We start from the raw sequence: 20,679 nt of genomic DNA, 5'->3' as shown, positions 1-20,679 counted from the left end.
AGTTACAAGTTGTGCAGTGCGAAAGAGCTTTTTCTGTGGGAGCCACCTCGAATGGAAGCAAATTAAAAAACTTTGCAATTGCAGTCGATCGGGAGTGGAGTCCCTTTTCTGTCTTTTTAAATCGTTTCCCCCTTTTCGATGGCAATCGAAATCGAGTGTAGTTGATTTGGGAAATTCCGATACCGGTGAACGGAGCGGAGCTTCTCGATTTGTTTTACCACTATTTACTATTTACATCTCCGTGCAGCATGAAACTCTTGAGTTCGACTTGGCCTGGCATAAATGCCAAAAGCGTCATAGAAATCCACTCCAGACGCGTATAATGCTCGACTAGGTACGAGTGTGTTTCTGCTACCCTTCAAATGGAAACAGCCATCATTTAACCGCCAGACAGATAGACATGGAGACTGGGAGACCGGGAAGTCGGGTTTTGGAGGCGCTACGGATGATGATGGACCGAACTGAATGGCCAAAGGGGGGTGATTTGAATGGTACTTGCGTCGCTGCGCATTTGTGTGTCGGCTCATACCGTATATACTGTATAGAAAAACAAAAAGGGAAAAAAATAAAGCAAAAATGATTTATCACTCTGAGCTATGGTTTGTCCGTTGACTTTGACGGGCCGCCGCCGACCAAAACCCCATCCCCTCCTCCTGCGACGCCCCTGACAATGCGTGAGGATTACAAAACAGCAACTCATGTGCATGATGAATTAAATTAGCAAAAAGCCAGCTGGAAATGGAAGAGCAATCCCGCAATCCAGCAATCCCACAAACCATTTATCGACACAGTTTTCAGGTTTTTGTTTTAAAAAAGTTGTTCATTTCATTTGCATTGTTCGCTGGCGAAACAGAAAAATATCTTTGTTGTTTGTCGTAATCATACATAGATTTTTAGATGTATATATATAGTATATAAATAGTTGTATTCACAAAATTGAATTATCCATAGGTTATACAATATCGTAGAGCTGCGTTAGAACTAAACTTAGGGCTGACCGTCGTATATTACAAAATGATAAAAATAAATAACAGTTTTGGGCTTTCATACTGGTACAAGTGTCTTGTGTGAGGGGTGTCTTATTACTTTTTATTTTTTCTAACCCCGATTCCTTTGAATCTCAATAGTTTCGAACTGAGTTGCTTAATTAATGACGAGTAGGCGAGTGTGTGCTGAAATAAATGCTCTCTGTTCGTACGTTCTATAGGCAGTTGTTAAACATTTACTCGTATAATATATGCGTAGATATACGTAGAACTTTGCGGGCATACATATATTAATCCATATACCTCATACATAGTGGTTCTTTAATATCAGTAGTTTGCTTTACTTTACACAGTCACGTACATGCAGACACGCACATTGATATATCCATGAATGTACTCTATGTACTATATATAATTAGCTATGCATATTGTGTATGTGCCACGCCAGTTTGCGAAACTTTTATTACAATTATCGTTAGTTTTGGTAAGCGTAAGTGTTTAAAATGAGCTTTTCTCTTGCTGTTTCGGCTTTTGACTGCCTTATCTGCACACTGTTACTGTCATTACGATGTAGTTAACCACGGAAAATCTTCCCGGTTCTCTCGGTTTGCTAGCTAATTATTTATGCTTTTTACATACAGATTACAGATTACTTGACAAATGCATTTATCGATTTTACGATTTACGGCTGTGGCATACAATTTACATGTGTACTTGGATGTGATTATTGAATTATCCCCATACGGTTACGACTTCTGTATCTGTATCTATATAAAGGTGTTTCTGTATCTGTATCTGCTTGTGTGTATATCTATGTTTGGGCAGTAAATACGGAATTGAGAGCTATTTACAAATTGATGCAGGATGATGCAGGGGATGCGTAGATACATGGACAGCTATTCCGGCTTAATGGCAATTACCAAGTCAATTATTAAACAATCAATTTGGGGCACACTAAGTCTCTGGGGGATGCAAATGCAGCATGGCCCTCTGGAACCACGTCTCAACTCGGGAATCTTTATACTCGAGGTTCCAGAGTCCAACTGATTAAAACCGTATTAAAAAGTTATCACAAATTCCCCCCTCGGGCAATTCTCGGCTAAGCAAATGCCAGATGAAGGCCAAAAGTTCGTGCTCATGTGAGGGAGAAAACTAAGTTTGCTGTGGTAAAGTTTTGAAACTTTGAAATGGCATTGTAGTAGGTAACATCCCTCACTTTCTCCCCCCTGGATATACACACACACACACTTGACATGAGCGAGGCCCTCGTCATTCTGCATCTGTAGCTTGTATCTCGTATCTTGGGGCTGTGTTGTGTTTGTTTAGTGCATCTAAAATGACTTTACACTGGATAAACAAAATGATGTACGTTAAAATCTGGCTGGCTAGTCTCAACTTCCGCATCTCCTTTGTTTTGTGTTTCCCCTCCCTTAGCTTAACTCGCACATGTATTTTAGTAATTAAAATTATGCACAGGAACCAGTCCCCAAAGAAATCACTGTCACTCTCCCCGAAAAAGGGGTCGCTCCTTACACCAGATACGCCTGGACATGAGGTCCTTGTTGTTGTCCAGCAACGGCTGAAGGATTTTGTTGCTGCTGCTGCTGCTGCTGGCTCGCCTTGGAGCCCAGGGTTCCGGCCTGAGCCTGCTGGTGATGCAGCTGCTCCCGCTTGGGCCGCCAGGTCTGCGCCCTCTGGGCCGCCTCCATGCCAAGGGATCCCCCTCCTGCCCCCGGCATCATCAGCATGTGCTGCTCGTTGTCCAGGGTCGAGTAGTCCGAGTCGATGCTGGAGTATATGTGCTCCGAGGGCGGCCGCATCCCATGGTGCTGGTAGTACTGGGCGTTCAAGTGATGGTTTCCGGATCCTGAACCCGATCCTGATCCCTGTTGCTGCTCACCCCGCCTCTGGGGCCTGGGACTGGGCGTGGCCGTGGTGGCCGTGGAGTAGTTCTGTTCCGCCGGCACAGAGGCAGTCACAGCCAGGGCGGCAGCCTGAGGACCCACGACGTCCGCCGGTCCGCAGTAGGCGGGGGGCGGGGCCTGGCGGTAGAGCAGGCCGGGACTGGCCGGCTGCTTCACCCGCTCGTGGTTGTGATGGTCCAGCTCCAGCGTGTAGTTGTTGCCCCGGAAGGTGGGGTAGTCCACGGGCAGGGCGTAGCGCAGCTTCTCCCAGAAGTGCCGATCCGAGCGGCGGATGCGATGGACAGCCGACGTCTTTAGGTAGGGCAACAGCTCGATATCGCTCTCCGCCTCGAAGGCCACCTCGGGCTCCTCGATGATCACCAGTTTCTGGGGTCTGCCCCTCAGGGCATCGTGAACGGAGCGTCGCAGCTCACAGCGGGCCCACTCGGTTTGCAGGAAGTTCCTGGTCAGCAGGATGACCACTCGCCGTGAAACCCTCGTGGCCTCCAGTAGCTGATAGTGGGTGGCATCATGGGCCAAATCCCGATGCTGCAGGCAGACCCTCAGCGGGGGACGTCCCGTTTCCAGTTGGGCAGCCAGGTGCTGGCACACGAACTCCGAGTCCTTGGCGGAGTGCAGGAGCACGGCGTCGTACAGCTTCTCGGACTCCTCGCAACGTGGACCGAACACCCGAACGCCGTAGTGGGCAAACAGCCAGATCCTCAGGGACTCGCGGAAGGCGAAGACCATGGCGATGACGACGAGCAGGAAGACCAGAGCCAGTGCAGCGGCCAGCAGGGGAATATAGGATTCGGGAATGCCATGCTGCAGCATGGAGCCACCGGAGTAGTAATCCGTGCAGGCAGCTCCAGTGGCATTGAAGTCCAGTTCACGCTTCTCCAGAGTTCCCCCTCCAGAATTCGAGGAGCTATCCTGTAGTCCCGATCCCGCTCCTCCGGAAGAAGAGGCTGCCATGCAGTAGATGTCCTGGGCATCCTGGACGATCAAGGCATTATCCGCCACATAGGCGGTGAGGGCCTGAAGAAACTGACACCGACAGCTCCATTGATTCCGGCCCAAACTAATAGACCTCAATCTGGTGCCAAAGTGGGTGGCGTGCATCTGCCAAATGGGCAGGGTGACCAGACGATTACCATCGATGCGGATAAGCTCCAAGGCGGCCAAAGGAGCCAGGGTGGCATTTTCAATAGTAGTCAGCTGATTATTCTGCAGATACAGCTCCCTCAAGGCCGAAAGCTGCTCGAATTCGTAGCCATGCAGAGTGCGCAACTTGTTGTCCGCCAAATGGAGCAACTGCAGCGAGGCCAGGCTGGCAAAGGTGCGATTCTGGATGGCCGCCACCTGGCTGCCATTGACGTAGAGCGCTCTTAAATTCTTGCGACCGATGAAGGCATGGTTCTTGAGCACAGGGAAATTGTTGCCATCTAAATAAACGACACTTGAATCCATGGGAACGCGGCGAGGCAGCTCCGTGGTTTGCTGGCCACCGCAGTCGACCACATTGGTGGACCAGATCTGGTCGTGGTAGCAGGTGCAGTTGCTCGGGCAGGTCATCTCGCAGTCGCAGGCATCGAAGTCGCAGCAGTGACACAGGGCGAAGCAGTGCGACTCGTAGCGGCAGAGGAAGTCCTGCGGACGCAGCTGGCTCAGAGGACGCACTGCAGCACCTCGGACATGCGGCATCACGCACTCAATGTTGGCCATGTCCATTACCCGCGGATGCTGACGGGTGGTCAGGTTGTTGATCCGCTGCAGCCAGTCCATGGTGCAGTCGCACTCGAAGGGATTGCCACCCAGGTAGAACTCAGGCAGAGGCTTGGGAGCCACCACTGGAGCCACTCGCAACTGCTGCAACTGCAGCTTACTCAGCTGATTGGCATACAGATCCACCCGGGCCAGATTCGCCTTGTCCACAAAGGCATTCGGCTGCACATTGCCAATCAGGTTGTTGTTAATGAACAGCAGCTCTATGGTGTTCGGTATCGACATGGGTCCAATTTCCGTGATGCGGTTGTGCGAGGCGTCCAGAGTCTTCACCCGAATCTCCTCCTGCAGTTTGTAGTAGTTGCCCAGCGCCTCGATGTAATTTCCATGGATATCCAGCCACTTGAGGTTCGACGGGATGAAGGCGTAGTCGAACCACACCAGGTGATTCTCGGATAGATTCAACCACAGCAGGGAGACCAGGGTGGCGAACACGCCATTGATGTCGGCCAGGAAGTTTCTGTCCAGTCGAATGGCCTCCAGTTCGTAGTTCTTGTCGAACGAACCCCGCTCGATGCTCTGGATGCGGTTTTTGGCCAGATTCAAAACACTCAAGCGGGGGAGGTCCTGGAACATGCCCACCGTTATGTTGCCAATCTGATTGTCTATCAGCCGCAGACCCGTCAGCTGGTGCAGATTTTTGAAGCTCTGGTTGTCGAAGGTGCGGATCTGATTCTCGCCGAGATCGAGGGTGCGCAACATGGCCAAATCCTGCAGGGCACGCGGCACCTCATTCAGCTGGTTGGAACTCAGGTCCAGTTCCTTCAGATCCGAACAGTTCTTGAATACAGCCGGCTCCACCACGCTAATGAGATTGTTGTTCAGCGTGAGCTTGGACAGCACATACAGTCCGTTGAATAGTTTATCGTCCAGGGTGTGCAGGCGATTTTCGGCCAGGTTGAGGGTGTGCAGATTGTACAACGGCAGAAAGGCATTATCTTCGATGTGACCTATCGAGTTATTGCGCAAATTCAGGATCTGCAGGAAGTACAGCTCCTTGAAGGTGCGGTAATCGATGCGGGTCAGAGCATTATGGGCCAGATTCAGCACAATCAATCGGATGAGGCCGGCGAAGGTGGTGTTGTCCACGTGATTGGAGGTCAGCTGGTTGCCGGACAGATCCACCACCAGCAGCTGCTCCAGCCGATGGAACAGTCCCTTGGGCAGTTCGTAGAGCTCGTTCTGCTGCAGGTGAATCTCGCGCAGCTCCTTGGAGCCAGCGAACAGCCCCTCGGGCAGCGTCTCCAAATGGTTGTTGCTCAGGTTGACTATCCGCAGGGAGGCCAAACCGGCGAGGGCTTCACCCGAAAGCTCCGACAGATTGTTGTGCGCCAGATTCAAGTGTTGCAATCTCCGGAGCCGCGAGATTCCCCAGCTTTCGCTCACGGACCGCAGCTCATTGTGACTGGCGTCCAGGACCTGCAGCTCGCTGCCAGCACTTCCGGTGGAGCCCGCTCCGCAGTTCATGTCCGCGAAGCCCAGCTGCTCGGCGGTGCGAATCCGATTGCGGGTGAGATTGAGCACCTGGAGATTGCCCACCGGGCAGAGGAAGCCAGCGGGCAGCTGGCGCAGATTGTTGTCGCCCAGATCCAGTTCGGTCAGTTGCTTCAGGCCGACCAAGGAGTCGGGGAAGAGCTCCAGGGACCTCGTCGGACCCCATTCGCTGTTGTGGGTGCTCAGGCGCAGCGATTTCAGGGTGCCCAGACCCTCGAACGCGTTGTTGGGCAGCTGGAGAAGCTTGCAGCCGTCCAATCGCAGACCCTCCAGGGTTTGCAATCTGGCAAACACGGCCACCGGCAGCGAGGACTCGAAGAGGTAGAGTTCGCTGCACTGGATGGTCAGCTGGCTGCTGCCATCGGCGCCCTGGAGATCCAGGCCCGGCTGTCGCTCGATCAGGCGCAGGGCGCAGTGCACCGAGCTGGTGCCGTTGTAGGACCAGGAGCACTGGTTGGCCGGTCCGGAAGGTGAGGCTGGCACTGGTGAGGCCACCGGCACGTTGGACAGCAGCGAGGAGTAGTCGCCGGACAGCGAGACCGTGGCTGCGGCTCCTGATCCGGCGCCCAGCATGGCATTCGCATTCGACTCGCTCTCCTTGGGCGCCAGGGAAGCTCCGGTTTCGAGGATGCTACTCCAGGACAGCCCCAGCAGGAGCAGCAGGATCGCCGCCATGGTTGGGGTCTTGTGTGGGGTGCGTAGAGGGGACCTAGGGTATCTGTATCTCGCAGATACTCCGAAAAGGGTTTTTCACGTTTTTTCTTTGTGGATTCGATTTCTCACTCTTGGTCAATTGACATTTTTTCTAGCCACTGTTTTCTTTCACTAAGCGCACATTTTAAATGGGTGTATTTTTCGTATTTTTCCTCGACTCTCGATTTAATTTCTCTTTCACTTGTTCTGTTTCTCTTCTTTCTTTTCAGAATTTCCAGCAAGTTAACTCTGCGATTTGCGATTTGAATTGTGCGTGGCCCACACGTCCGAACCGTACGGCACTCGCACTCGAACTGTTTTCAGGTTTGCCACAAACTGACGGTCGCAGCTCGAGTTTGCTTTTGCCGCTGCCACGGATGGCAAAGTATCTCGCGGATACGAGCGCCTCAACCGAGCAATGGCGCATGAGCCCTGCTCTCCGCTCTCCGAATCGAGCGAAAAGAGAGACATTCTAGTTGCATTTACCGCCGCCGCTTGGGAAAATGGCGCCACTGTTGGTGAGAGAATCGGGGAAAATGAGAGAGAGAGCTGTTTGAGTGAAAGAGAGACGTTTGAGTGAGAAGAAGTCGCTGTCTGAATTTGTGAATCGAACGTAAACATTGACTGCGAGCAAATAGCAACTTGAAATTCAATTGGGAATAAAATTGCTTTTGTCAATAAGTAGTTATCGCATAAATCAACAATTACCCGTAAATTAATTAATATTAAAGGCTTAAAGGGATAGTCATGACTGCGATTTCGCGAGGTTTAGCACACATTTTTAGTTTTTTCATAATTTTTAAGTCATCTAAACATAGTTGAATCTATTTTATTTTTCAAATTAAGTATATTATTTTCCATGTAAATAAGTCTTAGGAATAAGTCTTACAAATCCCTAAAAGTAATATTTAATTTTCTGCTTTGTGTTTACTTACTTTCATAAAAAAATGAATAAAACAATCATAATTTCGTTTTGAATTATTATCGAATTTCACATTTAAACATTTTCCCCTTTCAAGCAGTCATTTTTAAATTATTACCCAAACAAACTTCACAAAACAATTTAAATTCCTGACTCTTGTTTACCGCTCTCGAACTCGCTCATCCAATCTCCCGTATCTTGCATCTCTCATATAAAATCTCTCTCTCTTCTCTTTTACTCAATAGTTTAACCAGAGATTCTCGCAGAACTACTCCCCGTGCCCACCGAAACCTCCGCAGCCTCCGAAACCCTCCTCAATCCGTGAAGATTGTTATTGTTACCATTAACTCACACGCGCCGCCAACAGCAATCGCCGCATGCATATCCGTCGGATACTTTTCCCAGAGTTCTGCATCTCGGCATCTTCTAATTGCCGCAGCTGCAGCTGATAATCAAGCGGCATGCCATTTTGTCAACGCTAAAAGATGTTTAACACATTGCCCCGATCTTTTGGACTAGATGGATATCCACTATCCAAAAGATACGAAGAGCGCACTGCGAGATGCAGCTATTTATAGAGTGCGATTGTTTAGACAATGGACTGCAGTTCGTGTTTAGACAATCCGGGATACTTGGGAGCTGGCTGTCTGAGGCCAAGGCCGCCTGGAGAAGTTCTCGAGTGGCGAGTGGTGAATCATTTGCCACCTCTGGAGTTGCGTACGCAAAATGTAATATTTATGAATGCTGCTGCCACCCATACTACACCGACCATAAAACATTCTTTTCGGGGCCCCCGGAACTTTTGTTTGTATGTGGAAGTTTCTCTAATGCATTTATTATTCATAAGAACTTTTTCATTAGGAGGCTGGGGCGGCACACGAGCCGGGGAAGACAGGTCCTAGTGCCGAAACAAATGTCCAAAGTGGTGGAGGGGGCAAGAACCCCCCGGTTCGACCCAAATCCCACCCCATTCCTAGGGTGTCCATCCTCAGTGACAAAGAGAGCGAATGTAACTAAGTTAGTACCTTTGACTTGAGCTCCAACTTGACTCCCTGCAAAAGACACAACACACAGCACTGGCATTGTTTTTTCGAGGTGTCGGAAACTTGTTCAACTTGTTTTCATTTTACTATTTTCCCACATCTCCTCAGATGAGTGTGAAAATGCTGGGAAGCTAAAATAGCAGCACATGTGTGTGAGTGGCTTCTGGGAATGCTGCAGGACACTTTGTTATCGACCTAGAGTCCTGTACTTACAGGGGTATTAACTCGGCACGGAGTAGGAAAAGAACTGTAGGATGGATAACGATGGCGGAGTATTAATCGGAGAGAAATGTTGTGTGGTAAAATTTCAATTTTTTCTAAAATATTTTTAAATTAAAAAATGGTTATTGGAAAAAAATGTATTCCAAATAGATTTCATTTTTTTTTCGTACTAAACGATATTTTTAATTATTTTAATCAAGCTGTAAAGTGTTGAAAACATATTTTAGATAATAATTTTATTTTTTATTATATGGTTTCTTTATCTTCTTTTTAATGATGGTGTAAAACAACGAAACAAAGGCATTTCCTATAACTACGGGGCTATCAGGGAACTCTGTAGTTCATGCAGGCGCTTATCTCCTGCGATGCCACCATGAAGCCATGTTTCTCTCTGAGATGACTTAATGTTTGGGGGCAATGTTCGGAATGTATTTATAATATTTATGTCTGCACCGGGGCCAGAGGTTATCCCTCTGATATCTCTCATTTCCAATACTGTATTTCGATTTATAGTGCGCAATTTAAATATGCATTAAATTGCGTGATAAATTGTGAGCTGATTGTTGGAAGCGCAAGTCGTTGATGTATGCATAAATAATTAGAGAGCGACAATAAAATGAGTTGGCAAAGTTTAATTACCAAAGTGCGACGAGCAGGGCCCAACTTTTCGATTAGTGGGTCGGCCAAAGTCGAATTCCATGAACCATTCTGTTATCAGGCTCCGGCCCCCCGATGCAGGGTCAGTCAAAAGGGGGAAAATTTGTAGTTTTTGGGGGATGGGGAATGAGAGATGGCAATCCCGAACAAATTGTGAAATGGCAAATGCTGCACAGACCGATATAAAATATGCCGGCTGGACACAGGATTTCTGGCCAAAAACTGAACTAAAAACAAATTTCTGGTGCCGCAGCAGCAGCTGAAATTGACAGTCCGACCGAATTGGATCGGGTGAGAAGGATTCCGAGGATTCGGGAGGATGGAATTGGAATCGAGGTGGTTGTCGCACAGTGGAACAGCTTTGGCCTTTTATTTTCCTGTGTACCATCATCATGTGAGCCCTATCCGCACCGAATTGAGGGAGCTTTTGACAAAGGAAACTCCCTTTTGCCTCCTTTTTGTTCATTAACGGACTCTTTTTGCAGGCAAAAATGCAGCATGAAATGAAATCGCCCTGATTGATGAAATTCTCCAAATTGCATCTACTCGCCTTTATTGATGGCTTTTCCATGACAAACGCAACATGACAACAAACTTTGTCCGGCAAGTTAATCGGATCAATGTTGGCCAAATGCAGGTCGTTATTCGGCTCGTTTGCGCCCAAATTTGAATTAGAATGCATGCGATGGAAATAGCAGGACTTTAAAAGCGGAGGTATGTTATCGGTTAAATCTGCAGATAGTTAAGAGCTTTGCATTAAGGGTAAACTAACAATTGAATTAATGTACTCAAAATTATCAACAGAATTTGACTTACTTTGACTTTCAGACTAAATGGTTAGTTTATAAAATAGTTAGATTGTTTATTGTTTGAAGAGTGTTGGGAAATCTTTAGGATAATAGATACAAGCAAAAAAGCCACTTTTCCGATTGTCATGCTATATAGATCATAATTTAAAAACTGTTTTTAATAAATTAGCTAACTAACATTGATAAACTATTTTTATGAAAACTTAGAACCATAAAGACTTCTATAAAATTGTTTCACTTCATTCAAATAAATATCCTCAAACACAATTATATATTTTTAACGAATTATTAAATATGTTTTAGAAACAACTTTCATACAATTAGTTTAGTTCAGTCCACTTAGTTCCCCAAACAAAGTATCGTTGTCGCACTACACAACTCAGTTTTGTTCGGGCGATAACAGGATGCCTGGATCTTGTTGGCAGCTCCCCGGTTCACCGACAAGTGTGAAGATTGGGGGCTGCTGTGGAGTCCGCTGCTCACTTGTTTGCTGCTCCCATGATATAAATTGCACAGCTGAGCGGGCAGCATAATCGCATGCAATTATGCCGCACACAATCACAACAGGCCAACAAACCAACCGACCAACCAGCCAGCAAGAAGTTTGCAAAACTCGCCGGGCAACTCAACTCCACTAAACTCAACTGGGCTGGAAGTGGAAGTGGCAGTGCCAACAAGCTGGCACTAACAGGTGAGTGGGATGGGCAGAAGACTCTGAATTGGCAGGAGGAGATTGAGCACAGGAGGAGGTTTTTAGGAGGAGGAGATGGAGGAGGTGGTGCCCACTATATGAAATCCCACTCCTCTTTTCTCTTCAATCGGGAACCAAACAATGCAAGCGAGCTGCAGTTTTTGCTGCCTCTGTTTTGTTTGTTGCACAATCTTGTCTAACTTTGTTTAGTCATCGCCTGGCTCTGTGGCTCTCCAGCTCCTCTAGTTCAGGTTCTGAGCCAGTTTTCTGCCTTCTGTTGACTTTCGCCCCTCATGGTCATAGTCCTGCTGCCGCTGCCTGATTTTTGAGACCGCGTTTGCTTGGCCATATTTTGTTTCTTGTGCCGCTTCCCTTTTGCTCTCGATGATTGCAATTGGATGCACAAGCGCAGCGCCTCGTGTGCAGTTTTGATCTATTGATTGTTTTTGCCCCACACTAAACCGAAATGCCTTGCCTGGCTTTCCGATTTCCGCATCCTCCTTTCATGGCCTCTCCAATCCGGTCTCGAGCGTAAGCAAATATTGCATTTTGCGTTTTCCAATTAAACTTGAACAAGCGCCGAGCAATCGAAGCCGGACTCGAAGCCTTTTGTCTCCGGGGATTCCGTGTGATGACTGTGCGAAGTGTCGAATGTGAATCGAGACAGTGTTGCAGAGTGCTAAACGATTCTTGCCAAGAAAAATGCAAAAAGGCCACCGGAAGTAGGAAAAGCTTAATGCTGAAAAAGTTCCTACCGCAAATGGACCCTCTTCAATTTTTAGGAAATTGGTTTTCTGCTCTAATCGACTAAAATATTTATTTTATTTAGCACTTATACCAACATGATTTATATAAATAATAATTATTAAATATCCCAAGAAATATGTAAACATTTATATAGGCTCATCGGGGTTTTTCTATGCCATTTACATACTTTTACTATAAGAGTCAAGTGCCCGTTGTAAGAACACATTTAATTGTTACTACATTTCTCTTCCAGGCGATATAAAGTATTACACAAAGTTTTATAATAACTAGCCGGTAAATAGTAATTTGAGTTTAAAACTTGGACTGCAGTTAAACGAACTCTGTGGGAATGGAGCTTCAGAGATACGAATCACCTGCAGCTGCCCAGTTACAGTGTAAAACGATGGGCATAAACTAGAGCCCAGAACGGCCTCCATTAAATTGCGTTCAATGATTAAAACCCCTCGAAGCAACTACTCATTCAGGAAAAGCCAGGCAGCACCGTTTTCTCGGGAAAGCGGCAAGTATGAGCCATAATTCCTGGAAGGCCTTAGACGAAACATCTGAACAGTGAAAATAATAGCAATTACATACGACTGGGCCAATAAAACCAGCAACTAGATAGGAGGGTTATGGCCGGGCGCATTCGAATCGCATTTATGGCCGCACTTTAGGAGGTCTATTGGAGAAATTGGGAAGGGGGTTCTCCGGGAGATGGAGTGTGCCTTCAATTTGGACACGTGCAAGTCCCTCACCGACTGAAGATGGACCTTGGAGTTTTCATTTAGCGACTTTCTGGCTGGCTGGCTGACCGCTTTCCCAAGAACTGTTACAAGGCGTCACTAAACTAGTTTACGGTAAACACTCCCCAGAACTAAGCCACCATATAATAAATTACCCAGAATTTTCAGGCAGAGATATATATTTAATTTCTAGAGGAATGCCGTGCACGTCCATAGCTCGTTAATTCGAAGAACTCAAAAATCATATGTGCGAGTATTTCATGCACTCCCCTCGAGGAACAAAAAGCATTCACTCGAACAAAAGCCCGAAAAACCGAGACAATTAAAACATATTTTTTTCTCGTTCGTTCGTTCATTCTTTGTGTTATTTCTTGTGCTGGTTATTTTTTTTCGATGGACGCCACACGTAACCTTGGCTGCATTTTAATCATCTTCTGAGTTCTGCTGGGTTGAGTTGTTTGACGAATCCCAACGAGTCGGTTGCACGTGCTCGGTCTCTTCGAGCCACATCAATCAAAAATAATTTATATGAGAGCGAAGCCCAAAGCTTGGCCATCTAAGATATGGCTAAGACACGTAGTTCACCACATACCGCAGGTAATTCGGGCCCAAATGCATTGGACTTGTTCATTCAAAACTTGTGTGTGCTTCACAGTGTTTATAATTTACGAGCTCGGTTTTGGCCTGGAAAAGTGTCCACAGCTAATTGATTTATGCCAGTGGAGGTGGCTTCTGGAGAATTTAAAATTTTTACCAGGAATACCATTTATGGAATTCAAATATCCAGCAATCCGTCGGTAGTACGTGCAATTGGGCTGTCACGATTTAAAAGATAGCGATGTCAGCTTTTCGGCTTAGAAAGGGTTAATACCTCTAACTTGCGGTTGGAATGCTGCCAGCTGAGGTCTGCTATTTACAAAATATTTATGCCAAATGTCTGGAATATAGAACAGTAATTAGACAATCGAACAATTGAATGGTTTATATACGAGGCAGGAAAATCAATAGCACCCTCTCGCCAGGCACAAAAGAACTTGGTGCGTCCATTAAATTTGTCACCCGCGGCTAAGCTAAATGTCAAATAGTACTCACGGCCATTCCAGGATATATACTATAGACACACACACACACAGTATTGCTAGGGGAGAACAATAACAGCATCAATTTGACACGTACAGGCGCTAATGATGGGAATGGCCAGCCAACTGAACGATCGAGAGTCCTGTATCCTGAGTCCTGAATCCTGTGCTGCGGACAGACCGCTCAACATGCCCACAATTGAACCACCCGAACTGGGTCCCTTTAGGAACTTTGACATCCTGCCGTTTCGAGCAGTCGAAATCCCACTCTCATTCCCCCGACTTTCTCCGCTGTCACTTCCTGCTGGTGTGAGTTGACGTTCTGAGAGTCGACGACTGCCAATTTAATTCCCATTGACAAAATGCACAATTGCCGGACACCATGCCGCTTTCCTTGGCCCGAATCTCTCCTCCCCTTTGGCTGAACTGAAATGGCCCTTTGTTCGCAATGTAACTGTTCTTGTAATTGTAATTTCTGCTGGTGACAGGCCCAGAATCCCCGCACACTTGCTATTAATTATTTTAGAAAATCGCCTGTAATAACAATAAATTTATGCAACCCACTTTCTTGCACACACATTCCTGAATTTTCCACCCACAACTGTTCAATTTTTCACGACATTCAAATATTTGCTTTTCGGCATTGCCAAGGCCAATCGAGAATGGTTAGTTGTCGAATGGGAGTGCAATCAAGGCAAATGTTTGCACTGGGCTTTCGACTGTCTGACATCGCGGGGATTTCCCAGCTAACCAATCCCAATTTCCCCGACCTGCCATACCAACCACTTTCAATTTTGACGGCATATCGATTTAATAAATTTGCGTGTGGCCCTTGCGACAATTTGATTGACAACTAAGTTCGGCCCCCTCAGTCAGTCGCTTGATTTGAGTTGGTTAGTCGAGTTTTTTATATCTGCCCTGCTATTCCGAGGGCCAAGAGAGATGGCAAAGAGATATGTACACACGACTGCCATTGATAGGGGGCATGGGGAATTGGTTTGGTTTTAAGCCACTCGGAAGGACAACAAAAAGTGAAGCGAAATCTTTCGAGGGCCAAAAGCCACTCACTCTTGATTAGTTAGATCAAAAATTTTGCCAATTGAGTTGTAGCTTGCAGTTGAATTTTAGGCATTTGAATATCAGACCAACAGCTTATCGAATATAAAGTCTATGGAGTGTTTTTCCACAATCTGAACCTTAATCCATTTTCAATTTCGTTTATTAAAATTTCGAGTGACTTAAATTCGTTTAGGTGGTTTATAAATCCTCTTACTATTTCTACTTATGTATTTCATATTATTATTTTAAATAAAAATATTACATTTTAAAAATTACTTTACAACCAAAAAAACTTAATGTGAAACGATGATCAATTTTGTATTATGTGGTATCAATTTCGACATTACCTAATATCAATAATTTATCAGTATTTCCTGGTAAAAGATACATGCGTATAAATACCAGAAATTTACCACGCGCATATCGATTTAATCACAGATGTTTTTTTTGTGTAATTAAAAAAAAACAAAAAATCTATTCCCATGGCTTCTGCTTAGCCGTTACTTTTGATCAGTGGCTGGTTGGACCCACCTCATTTCGCTTTAGCAGCCTACAACCTTACATTAAATTCATAAATCAAATGCTTCTATGCGATCAAAGACCATGGACGGAAAATTGTTAGCATCCGGGTAATTTAAATAAAAATTCTGTTACCGTGTATCTGCATTTCCATTCAACAACCGTAGGTTTCCATGGCGGTGGCAGATACGAATGGAAGCCCGAAATAGACGGTGGCGGCAATTAAAATTAGAATTCACCAAAAAATGTATATTTAGGCGCGCTTAATTATGACCCTAGCTAGCGACCCAGGAGCATAATGAAGGTATTGAAAAGGCGTTGACATGCAACCGATAATTAAATTCCGAAGCCGACAATGAGACACACTGGGCCAGTTCCCACATAATAAGGATTTAGCAATAAAACTCTAGCATATGTAAATTCATCGGGGCTGGCGAAGGGCCCTCCCGGGACTTTGGTGTGAACCGGGGCGCTCTAAGGTCTGGGATCGAGATCTGGGACCTGGATCTGATCGCTAATGCCGTGCCCGTGCATCTTGAGCGGGACTGTGCCGTTAGTTTTCCGAGCGGGAAACGTGCACCCGCACATAATGTGCAAGAACAGCAACTAAAGTGTCAACTTTTTGGGCTGTAAATATTGGACGATACGAGTACGAACCCCTCCTGGCATTTGCTTTCTAATTTGGGCACACGCTCCTCGACAAGAGGAAACAACAACAACGAAAGAGGGGAAGTAATGCATTTCCGTTTTTCACACAGGCATTTGAAAGCAATTTTTCAAAATTGAAATTCATTTCATATGAGACTGTCTATGCTGCTGCCATATCCATTATTTTCCTATCGCACACCCGTTATCTGTGACAGCGGATCAGCGAATGAGATCGTTTAGCTGCGATAACACCGGGGACCGGGGAAACCCAGCAAGTGTTGAAAATAACCGAACAGTCGGGGTGACAATCGTGCGGTTCGAGGGCGGGAGAAATGCCTCATCCTAAAATTAGTTCTAGCTTTTGGACCTCTCTATCAAAGATTCGAGATCAAATTAATCCCGAACCACCCTGCTGAAAACAGGGCCGCATTGTAACTCCAGATTGACTTGGCAATAAACTACACACACAGCCGCTACAATATTTTCCGAGCCACCGCAAACGTCTTAGTCATCCATCCACCCAGCAACCCTTTTCGGCCAGGGCAATCCAACTATTCAGCGACTCCCAACAATGTATCCCATTGAAAAGAAGCCTGCTTCATCATCATCCGTATCCATCCATCCCCACTGGCCGGTGCCGGTCTCTTGGTAACTCCAAACAATGAACTCATAACTCAAGTGACACTTTTTAACTTGACTGCATTTCATCATGTGGATGTGGTGGTACGTCTTGGAGCAGCCCGTCTTGGTCTCGGCTCTTTTCTTGTTTCGTCCAACAATATTCAAATTGAGTTTTCCAGTGCAACTTGGAGTCGGAGTTGGAGTCCCTGCCTTCTGCCTTCTCCTCCTCGTCTTCGTCTGCGACTGTAGTCATCCATCGTTGGAAAGTTTTTTGTTGCCTGGTATTTGTTAGTTGATAAAAGGCCAAGCCATTATATGCATGGCCGGGCTGCACAATTTGAAGTGGGTAAAATTTGTATGCATGTGGCTGCCATGACAACGCCCCAACGTCCAGGTCCCAACTACGACGACCCCTCTCTCCATTTTCAGTTCTAAACTCCATCGCCATCGCCATCTCCGACTGCCTGCGACCTTTCAATTCAAACAAGGGGCAGGGATTCTTTTTCAAATTGTCATTGCTGCTGGGCTGGGTCCTTCAAAGAATTCTTGGCTTTCTTTTTACTAACGCAGCGCTCAGCTCAGTTCTGTTCAGATTCTGTTGTCTCATGTCGCTGGGGCTTGTCAACCTGCCGGCCCCGTGGTTCCTCACTCTCACACCCAGTATCTCCCAGCATCTCTTTCTCCGATTCTGATTCAGATTCTGATCCCCGGGAATCGACTCGACTCCGACCGGCAGACAAGTGCAATGAACCGCGTTTGTCTTCCTCCATTGCAGGCTGCTGCGGCGTTGATTTATGTTACATCTTCTATGGTTACATTGGCTCTCGATCCCATTCCCCCCTGCTTTCCCCGATTTTCGCCATTAAGCGCAGCTCATATGTTACCCGAAAGGTACACATACTCTCCGTATATGTGTGTATAAACGGGGACGAAGGCGGGCGAACCTCACACGTGAAATGATTTATTAGCGGTAATTGGTGTCACAGTGTTCCAAAGAAAAGGAAAGGATTCTCATCCCCCCCAAGTACCATCATTCCATTTTCCATTGCTTGCCTTCTCGGTTGCCAGGCACCCGTTGTTTCGAACTTCTCTTTTAATTATCTTGATTTTAAACTTATTAAAATTGACAAATGATTTTCGTAGACAACGTTGTGGTGGCTCGAAGGAAACAGGTTGTCAATGGCTGCTTCCCAGAATGCCGAGAGTTGATAAATCACGGAATGCGGCAGCAAAGTCATCTCTTTAACTCCAAAATCATTCTGGGATTTTCTTTGAGCTGGGTTTCGGACATTGCTAGGATCACTCGAGTTGACACACCTGGTTATGTATCGATGGGTATGCTGATTAGATACTGATAAATAATATGTTCTGTAAAAGGGGTTCTAGGAAAAGAGGAGACAGCTAAATAGTTGGTCAATTGTGGATGAAATGCTTTCCAAATTAGTTTAATCTTATCACGGATATTAAAATGTTCTATAAAATTAAAAAGCCACATTAAAATTTGCTTTAGTGCAACTTGAACAACTTTATTTCACAACATACACCTGAGATGTGCAAACTCAGCTAATCAACTTTTTAGGACATATGCGAAGCCATCTCTACTAGATCTCTAGTGATGTCCTGGCATTGCCTTGTGCTCCTTCAGGCACATCGTCACCTTAAAGGCCGTGTCGCAATCGTTGGTGCCCTTGATGTCCTTGCAGGCATTCACCCCCGAGGTGATCTCGTCCATCTTGTCCTGGATCTGCGGCACCTTCTTGAGAGTATCGAGCAGGGCCTGGGCATTGAACTGGCCATTGGTGAGGTGGCCCTGCTTCTCCATCAGGCACTTGGTGTAGCACTTGAGGTTCTCCTTAGCATTGCTCTGCATTCCGCTGGCCATGAACTCCTTGAGATCGGCCTCGGTCACCTGGGTGGTCTGCATGCACTGCTGCATTATCTGCCGGAAGTCCGGATCGCACTATGGAAAAACAACCGTGGTTAAAAATAATACACAACAGGTACAGTGAGTGCTCCTCTTACCTGACCCACGGCCAGGAGGACAGTAAGGGCTGCACAGAAGAGGGTGAACTTCATTTTGAGGTTTGTTTTGGTTTAAGCTTTTCCGGATTCACTCGAAAGCCTCGACTGTTGGTCATTTGCTCAAAATCTGCGGCTTTTATACCAGATCTCTACGATTTTGAATCTACGGAGGGAATGCAATTAAGGCAATTAAACTTTTTGCGAGATGAATCAGAATTTGATTACGCACAATACAGACAATTACTCCACAGTACAATTTCCCTTTTTCGATTGTAATTATATTCCATTATCAGTCCATTTGCAGTTTTTGGGGGGAGTTGGGCTGGGAAATCAGCAAAGTTAGTCGCAATTAGTTGCCGGCCCCCACAACAAATCAATTATTCATTTATTGTATTTAGATGCGGTCAGAGTTTGACAATTTTCGGCCTTTGTTTGAGCCATTCACACTTGCCCAATTGATTTGCATGCCATTTGTTCTGGCCCGGCCATTGCCGAATCCCCAATTGATATTTCGGAAGGCTTTTAATCTCACATAATCACGGCAATATTTCCGAGTCTGCTGACAACGGACGAAGGTCGGCTGTGAATAATTTACCAAATTAGCAGAGCGCTCGTACTCATAAATACGAGCATTTGCAAAGCTTGAAATATGCAGTATTTTAATAAAAGTAATTCCAAAATTCATTACTATTAGTAGTGTGATTAAAACTGTTTGTAATTAGATTAGGTTGCCTTTGACAAATAATTCGCTTTGCTGAACATTAGGCGATTTAATCTAAAAATATTTCAAGTTATTGCTAGTCATGGCATAAAATAGGTCTAAATTACATGCAATAGATCTAAAAATAGTAGAAATAGTAAATAATGAACAATATAAATAATTGAAATATTAATTACAACAGTTTATTTAAATCCTACAGCCATCAGTGCCTTGAAAGGTGATCTAATACATTTTCCCATTCAACTGCAGACGTTTTTAATCGAACTTACAGATTGCCCAAGTCTGCTATGACTATCCATAACAATTAAACAACCATCAGTCCCAACCCCCGGCTATGACACAACAAACATTTGTTTGCCGGAGACGGAGGCGAAGGGTTTGCGGATATAAAATAACTTGCATAATTCCTGGGCAAATTCAAATCAATAGACAAACAATAAGTTCGAGTTCGCAGGCCAACTGCCATTTGCAGGGCTGGGGAGGTCCATGTTGACAGCACAAATAATTTATGCCTTTGGTATAAAGAGGAGAGCACCTGCCCGAGTCGAAACCGGAGCCTGGCCACGCCCACCTTGGTCGTGAGCCTCCCTACATGACGGTTGGGTTTTTGCGCCAAGAAACGAAAAGAGGAGACTCCGAAAGAAGGACGATTCCAAGTCCTGTTGGCCAAGTGGTTGACAAAAGGCCGAGCGGTGAAAAACCGGAGAGGAGTCGGCGAATTGGCTGCCCTGCTTGTCATTAGTCAGGCAGGATAAGCAAAGGACATGGCCATAAAAAGGGCAATGCGATGGCGCCCGAGCAGGGACACTTGCACAGACACAAGGTGTGTCCTGTGAATGAATTGCTGAGTAACCAATAATGAAGTAAAACTGTTCAAGTCCTGTGAATGTGTCATTGTGGCATGGGCTAAACTGGGCTAAAATGGGGAGAGCTGGTAAGACTGCGAAGCAGACGACAACCGAACACAATTCACTGTCAGTTGCATTGTTTTGACCTGATTTACATGCCCCAGCCATCTAACCATCCAGCCAGCCAGCTCAACTGATATTAGGAATGAAGGCTGAAGACCGTTCGGTGGACTTTTATAAATTACAAAGGCCACCGCACAAAAGGCGATAGATGCAGGATGCCTGGCTCGGCTCCAGCTGGCCTTCCCTCGCTCTATCCTTTCCCCACTTTTCCCGGCTTTCCTCCTGCTCTTCCAGGCAGCAGACGACAACGATGACAGGACGAAACAAAGGCCAACGTTAATGAGCCAAGAGAATGGCCCGAGCCGTAACAAACGTGGCTAAATAAAGAGCGGGGCAAATTGTA

The 20,679-nt window shown here is 46.0% G+C and overlaps 2 protein-coding genes and 1 long non-coding RNA gene across 3 annotated transcripts; 1 reads left to right on the top strand and 2 right to left on the bottom strand.

Annotated features, from left to right (window-relative positions):
• Nucleotides 1-799: 799 nt before the first annotated feature.
• On the bottom strand, nt 800-7,206 carry Toll-7 (Toll-like receptor 7). The gene has a single exon (XM_017140307.3). The coding sequence runs from the start codon at nt 6,842-6,844 to the stop codon at nt 2,516-2,518; it is 4,329 nt and encodes a 1,442-aa protein (XP_016995796.3). The 5' UTR covers nt 6,845-7,206; the 3' UTR covers nt 800-2,515.
• A 3,693-nt stretch (nt 7,207-10,899) lies between these two features.
• On the top strand, nt 10,900-12,370 carry LOC138912639 (uncharacterized). Its single transcript, XR_011418203.1, has 2 exons — nt 10,900-11,206; nt 12,207-12,370. It is a non-coding gene; the product is annotated as an uncharacterized lncRNA (long non-coding RNA).
• Nucleotides 12,371-18,122: 5,752 nt separating this feature from the next.
• On the bottom strand, nt 18,123-18,747 carry Obp56h (Odorant-binding protein 56h). The gene is made up of 2 exons (XM_017140301.2): nt 18,645-18,747; nt 18,123-18,582 (listed from the first exon to the last, which is right to left on the bottom strand). Exons 1-2 carry the CDS (start codon nt 18,696-18,698, stop codon nt 18,232-18,234), a joined length of 405 nt encoding a protein of 134 aa, XP_016995790.1. The 5' UTR covers nt 18,699-18,747; the 3' UTR covers nt 18,123-18,231.
• Between the last annotated feature and the right edge of the window lie 1,932 nt (nt 18,748-20,679).

This window comes from Drosophila takahashii, chromosome 2R (genome assembly GCF_030179915.1).
Source record: "Drosophila takahashii strain IR98-3 E-12201 chromosome 2R, DtakHiC1v2, whole genome shotgun sequence".
Classification (NCBI taxonomy): Eukaryota; Metazoa; Arthropoda; class Insecta; order Diptera; family Drosophilidae; genus Drosophila; species Drosophila takahashii.
Note: the sequence above shows the minus strand (reverse complement) of the source record. Positions and strands in the feature narration are given on the sequence as shown.

Excerpts from the sequence above, each read along its gene's own strand:
- Obp56h (XM_017140301.2), bottom strand. The coding sequence starts at position 18,698 with ATGAAGTTCACCCTCTTCTGTGCAGCCCTTACTGTCCTCCTGGCCGTG. Across the intron at positions 18,583-18,644 it reads TCCTCCTGGCCGTGGGTCAG|TGCGATCCGGACTTCCGGCA; the intron begins GTAAGAGGAGCA and ends GTTTTTCCATAG.
- Toll-7 (XM_017140307.3), bottom strand. The coding sequence starts at position 6,844 with ATGGCGGCGATCCTGCTGCTCCTGCTGGGGCTGTCCTGGAGTAGCATC.